The following is a 6,723-nucleotide window of genomic DNA, read 5'->3' on the forward strand; positions in this document are numbered from 1 at the left end:
GGATAGTAGTGGAAATAATAAATGAGATTTCATTGTGATAGTGAAAATGAATCACTAAATGAGATCTGATATGCTCAAGTGCAAGTATGCTGTTTACAAAATAAGTCCATCTAAATTCTGCACTAACTAATTCAAGCAACAAATACAACCATCCCTCATAGAAAAATTCATGATACTTTGCTGTGGTATAAACTGCATGAATCAAGTTAACATCATACAGCACAATGGTTGTGCAAACATAGTTTCAGACATCAGTTGCCAAGTTCACTTTTATTTTATTTTATAAGTAAATGATTTTATTCCAAATAAGTACCTCATTAATAATACGAAACACTAGATAGCCTAAAGAATTGCAACCAAAGAATTAGATAGCATAATAATGTTAATTTTATTCCATTAAAATGAATTGAGAAATTGATGACAAATCAAAATCAAGACTAAATAACCATATTTGCACCACCCCACATCTGTTATAAATAGCTCGTTTGACAAAGTTACTCTTGTTGATAAGTAATGATATGGGAATTGGCATAGTGGCCTTTTTTGTAACTTTCAAGTGGTGGAGGTGATGTTTGAACCCAGGTTCTCCTTGAGAAAAACAGTAAAGGCATTGAGCCACAAGGCTCTTAGCACAACATAGTGATTCGTGTCTTCAAACTTGGTTGGGTGATTTACTAGAATCTTCTAGTATGGTTGGAGGATCACCAAATATGCTTGCAGCTTCACATGCACCCCCTGCATTCAATTCACTAAAACTCCTTTTCTTTAATGAAGAGGGAGAATTCTCCTTTTCTTTGTTTTCATTAGCCCATTCTTTTCCTTTTCCTTTTTCTTTTTCATTCTCAATTTCTTTATTAGTATGAGTCTCACCGTCTGGCAGGGGAAACAATGGAGGTTCCCGGCCACTCAATCAAGAAAATACCTTTTCAACCATCTCACTAATTTCCTTCCCCAGACCATTACTGTCCAAAATTAGCTCCCAAATTGATTTAGAAGCTTTCTCCAGCACTGGAGCTCTGTATGAAATCGATACAAAATTATAAGTTACAGAAGCTTCAGTACACACAAGTGCCATAAAATTAGTATTGTCACACATTGGAAGCCCCTTCTAAACCATGACATTGTAACAAACCACACATGCTGGCAATGTGGGATGTTCTTACAGATCCACTTAGAGATCCTAGGTTCAGAGTAAAAAAAGTGGCAATGGACAAAGAAAGCTCTATCCTCATGTGCATTACTAAAATTTGACACAGAGTTGATTTAAGCTTTGAACCACCTAAGGTATGTACATACAGGGTATCTACCCACATGGATTCAGCCCAAATACAAGGTATCTGCCCAAAATTGCTAAACCCACTTTCAAGTTTCATTCATTATTTTCATACATCCATCCACATTAATCATTAAAATTGGTTACACTGGATTGGTCATCTTATTAATTTTTGACAAAGTTAAGGAAATTTCATGGTATTGAAAACTCAGTCACTATTTAACATTTGATACTGCTAAGATAACTTTAAGATAATGACAATTGTCCAACAGATGACCAAAGCCTTTACACAACCACATAAAAGCTATGAGTTTTCCAAAAAGTAAGTGAATGCCTTTAGCGCGCACCTAGGAGGCTATTACTACCTCTAAAAACAAATGAAAAAAGGACAAAAATCACTAAAACTTACTCAAGTTCCTGCCTTAGTGCATCAAACAACTCTCTTTTGGTTTGTTTCTCTGCCCCAGGGGTGGTAGGAACTTTACTCTGTACAGCCATTTTAATAGTAGTATTCTTAAGCTCTTCCTGCAAAAACAAAGAGCATGGACATACAAAAATTTCACATTAAAATCAAAATAGATTTCTTTTTAACTATTGAACCTCCACAACCTTAACCATTTTCACTCAATACTATCCCCAAACATGGTTTGGTTTTAACCTCCCTCAGTCAATTGTCTACAGAAGAGGAAATATCTAAAGAATTCATAGTTCATACTACTACTATCATTTTCTAGAATAAGGACAGATTGGCATGTCTACCAGGCAATTCTAGCCTTTCTTACCTAAAAAAAAAAAAAATCTTCAAGATTTCCCATGCACTTTAACATTGGCAGGTCCCGTTAATCATTAGTCAATATGTTGATATGATTATAGTACAAAGTAAAAAAATAAATTTTCTCCATTGTAGAGATGGCTTTATCCCAAAGGGAGGGAGGCATGAAGCAACCAAAGCACCAAACTAATTATTATTTGTTTCGCTACTGCTGTATGATATAAAAATAAATAAAATTACTAATGATGGCATTCTTACTTTAAAAATATTATCCTATGTACCCTCAAATGAATAAAGTTTCAAGAACCCCTAGTAACACTCCAATAGTGGTTAGTGCAAACAGGACAGGAATCAAAATTAGTAAGGGTTGACACAAACTTCATGTAGCATTTTGACAAAAGGAAACTAAAAGATATGACAATGAAATAGAAAGTATCTTAAACTGATTGATATTGCATAGGACTGACAACTCAATCCATAGTTGTTTTAAAACAATAGTTTAACTTGCAAGCACCCCTGGCGTCTTTTAAGACTAAATTTGATCAGCTAATTACAACTGGATTACTTTTGTAAAAATAAAACTGATTCAAGATATAATTTGGTCTAGAACCTAATCGCTAAGCATTTAAGAATTTTGGGGCTGGTTTGGGGAGGGGAGGATACCTGTTGAAGGTTTGATATTTAGGCTATATTTGAATTGGAATACTAGTTTTTATGATTGGAAAACTTTGAATAATGGTTGGAACATAGTATAGCTAACAAGTACAAGAAATAAGGTCTATGAATCTAGTCTCAAACTAGGACTCTTGAGTATCCACCTAAGAGGGCAGTATAATACACCCAATAGCTAGTCAAAATGTTTAGCAACAACATGCGTGCACAAGAAAATTGCAACAAAAGATCGAACAGTAAAAGGAATAAACAATCTTGGGCACATAAATGAAAAGAAATACCATCTTGTAAGAAGTATAGAATTTTACTCAAAGCAAATATACCACTCACATAATGACTAGTGATAGGTTAAAATATAAAAGTTGTCTTTGATCTTGAGAAACTAAATAACCTTCACCCTGACTTTGGAAGCAGCTCTCGAATATTATCATCTACTTGATTAGACGATAGCAAGTCAATAAACATGGCAGCAGTTGTTGCGTTTGCTGAAAATCCCTTGTCCACCATCATTTTGAGATATTTCATTGCCTTTGCTGTGTCACCATGTTGCAATAACCCTTGGATTAATGTGTTATATGTTTGCTCGTTAGGTGAACAACCATTGCCTTCCATTTTCTCAAGCAGCTCAATCGCTTCATCAATTAGCCCCTCTTTGCAAAACCCTTTGACCATTATAGTATAAGTCCGAACATCAGGTTGCAATCCTTTTGCAAGAAGACTACTAAAGATTTCTCTTGCAGTTGTAAGCTCCCCAACATTGCACATACTGTCAATCAAGATGTTGTAAAACACAATATGTTGGTCCAACTTTTTTCCTTTAATCTCCTGAAACAATGCCATTGCCTCAGCAATTCGTCTATTCTTACAAAATCCATCTAACAAGATGGCATAGGTTTGGAGATTTGGAAGTTGGCCACAAGCTTGCATTGTATTGAATAGCTCCAGTGCAGCCTGGGGTCTCTCCACTTTGAAAAATCCATCAATAAGAGTGTTGTAAGTCACAACATCAAGAATCACTCCCTTGTTGGACATTTCATGAAAGATACGCATTGCCTCATCAATTTTTTTACTTTTGCAATATCCATTGATCAATATGTTATAGCTAATCACATTGGGTGAACAACCCTTCTCAACCATCATATTAAATGTCTTAACTGCCTCATCCATTTGGTTTTGCAAACAATAACCATCAATCAAAGAATTGTAAGTGACTTTGCCAGGCTCAATGCCTCTTTGAATCATCACTTCAAAAACTTCTTTTGCCTTAGTCAACATCCCTTCCTTGCAATGTGTGTCCACCAATATGTTAAATGTTTGTACATTTGGCATGATCTTCCTTTGCTCCATCTCATTCAACAAAGTAGAAGCCTCCCTCCACCGGCCAAAATTGCATAGTCCTTGAATTACGCAACTGTAAGTGACAACATTTGGCTGAATGCCTTTACTCATCATTTCAGAAAAAAGGTTCAAAGCTTCAGTTACCAATTTATCCTTACATAAACTGTCAATGATCGTGCTATACAGCACCACATCTTGTGCAAAATTCCTTTTTTCAATCTTCCTGAGCAACCTAATAGCCACACCAGTCTGGCCAATCTTACAGAGACCATTTACTATTGTTCCACAAGTAATCGCATCAGGCTCATACCCTTTATTCTCCATTTCTTCTACCAGCCTAACAGCTCCAGCAATGTTACCTCGAAGACATAGCCCATTGACAAGAGTGGTTAGAGTTATATGATTTGGTTGATAACCATGTTTCAAAATTGTTGCTAAGACAGAGAACCCAAAATCAACCCGTCTCAAACGGCAGTAGCAATTAATCAAAACAGTGAGAGTATAAACATTGGGCGAGATTCCGAATGATTCCATTCGTTGAATTAGATTAATGACTACAGAGTAATGCTTCATTCTTGCAACCGCACCCAACAATTGAGTAAAATCGACAATGGAAGGCAAAGGGTGCATATGAAGCATTGTATCAAACAGACCTAAGGCATGATCAAGATTCTTAAAGGTTCCAGATTTGGAGTGATCTCTCACAGATTTCAACAACTGATTCCGATTCTGACATGGGGTTTTCGCATTTTCTCTAATAGTAGAACAATAATGAGAAGTAAAAGCACGAAATGGAAGGCTTACTCTAATAATCAAACGATTGCATATAAGAAGCAGAGAGGATGTTGATTTACCCATTTCACAATGACGACAGTCTCAGCTACCAGCTCGGGTCGGGGTCGGGTTCGGTTTCGGCTTAGCTTCGGAACTTCAAAAATCGAAAGGAGAAATCGTGGTGGTGGAGTGGCAGAAAGGAGGGCGAAGCAGTGAGTATGACTGGATGAGAATGATTTGTATTTCTGAGATAATTGGAAACTCGTTCAAACCCTTTTTGACCTAAAAAAAACAATAAAAAATTGTAAGGTTAGACATATATATATATAGTATTTTTTTTTTATTAAATACTTTTCAAAAAACACACCCCTCAATTTTTTATTATATTCAAATTAAAAAGAAAAGTTTCTAAACACACCAATAGCATAGGTGGGAAACTCGTTCAGACCCTTTTTGACCTAAAAATACAATAAAAAATTATAAGGTTGACACATTTTGTTTTACTGCACGTGTCCTATCTAAATTTTATTGAAATTTTTGTTCATGTTGTGCAAAAAATAAAGAGTATAATATAAAATAAAAAGATCTGTCAAAAATGCAATAAAGAAAAAAAAAAGCGTAAAGCTATGTGTTTATTAAAAAAAATTAAAAATTAAAAAAGTGAGAGAGTAAAACTCATCTATGACTTGAAAAATGTTTAACTCTTATACTAGGTATAATTTGAACTTATATAATCTAAATATATAACTAAAGTTAAAACTGAGAGCAAATGTAAAAGTAAATATTTTTTAATTATCAAATGAGGTAGGCTAGTCTTAGCAACTAGAAGTCTCATTTAGGCTCATGTAAGGTGTAAGGACTCGATTTTTAACGACCCAATGAACGACGTTGGGCTCGCATGTAAAAGGCCCCAACAATATGATTTGTAGAGAGTGGGCCTAAAAGGCATGACCTTGGACACAGGTGAGCGGTTTAGTCGTAGTTCCTACGGGAATTTATGTATGGACGGGCTTGGTTTGACTAGCTAAACCCTCCATTAGCAAGGGTTGTAAGACTTAAGCTTCACCGGCCCCCCAACCCCCTTTTTAGCTTTGTTTTCTTCTCCTTTTATACTAGTATTCTATTTCCTTTTTTGTGTCCACGTGTTAGTTTTACTTTTTGGGGTGCAAGCCTGTCCAATCAACCCATACCTAGAGTGGTTGGGGGTTGCTGGAAAAGCACAAGGGCATGGTTTTGAGTATGAGCTTGTCAGATGCAGGATTCTGTATTACTGTGTTGGCGGCTTTTTCCCTTGCCCTGCTCCTGTACCGAGTTTGCCTCTTTTCTCCAGGTGTTTTGGGAGGTGCTGAGCATAAGATCATCCTCGGCCATGTCCTCGTGCCCTTCTTGGGCTTTCATTAGGCGTCCTCGGAGACAGCTTCTCCTCGGCTTAGGCCTTGGGCCCAAACGAGGAGTGGGCTTGGGCCACAAATTATCAGGCCCCACATAAGGTATATATATTGCCCTACTTTATTATTATCAAAAAGATGAATATTTTATAATTAATTTATTTGGTGTGTTTACTATCACGTTCACTGACTTCTTTATCCAGAACCTATAATAGTAAGACATATTAATAAGTTGAAACTTGAAACTTGAAACTTGTGAATTGGTATATGCTTTAAGTACTAAGTTGTGAAAGATGTGGGGTTCAAGTGATAAATTTAATTGTAATGATATTTTTTGTGATATTTTATGTTTGTGGCTCAAACCACATTTCCTCCTATCCACTATTTACCAATAAATTTTTTATCTTGAAAAGAGACTGCAAATAATTTGTACTTATGTAAAATTATAATTTTGTGCATCAGTTTATTCTTTTTTGGCCAGTGTTTTTACTGACTTTAATTGAAAC

At 35.8% G+C, this 6,723-nt stretch overlaps 1 protein-coding gene across 2 annotated transcripts; it reads right to left on the reverse strand.

Moving 5' to 3' along the window:
- Positions 1-369: 369 nt before the first annotated feature.
- LOC115979317 (putative pentatricopeptide repeat-containing protein At1g12700, mitochondrial) lies at positions 370-5,103 on the reverse strand. Of its 2 annotated transcripts, XM_031101338.1 has the most exons (3): positions 3,048-5,103; positions 1,683-1,798; positions 370-1,016 (listed from the first exon to the last, which is right to left on the reverse strand). In XM_031101338.1, the coding sequence occupies exon 1, from the start codon at positions 4,911-4,913 to the stop codon at positions 3,111-3,113; it is 1,803 nt and encodes a 600-aa protein (XP_030957198.1). In that variant the 5' UTR covers positions 4,914-5,103; the 3' UTR covers positions 370-1,016; positions 1,683-1,798; positions 3,048-3,110. The 2 variants fall into 2 exon arrangements, with proteins under 2 accessions (XP_030957198.1, XP_030957197.1); XM_031101337.1 differs by having other exon boundaries at positions 1,683-5,103.
- Positions 5,104-6,723: the final 1,620 nt, after the last annotated feature.

The sequence above is a fragment of the Quercus lobata genome, chromosome 3 (genome assembly GCF_001633185.2).
Source record: "Quercus lobata isolate SW786 chromosome 3, ValleyOak3.0 Primary Assembly, whole genome shotgun sequence".
Taxonomy (NCBI): Eukaryota; Viridiplantae; Streptophyta; class Magnoliopsida; order Fagales; family Fagaceae; genus Quercus; species Quercus lobata.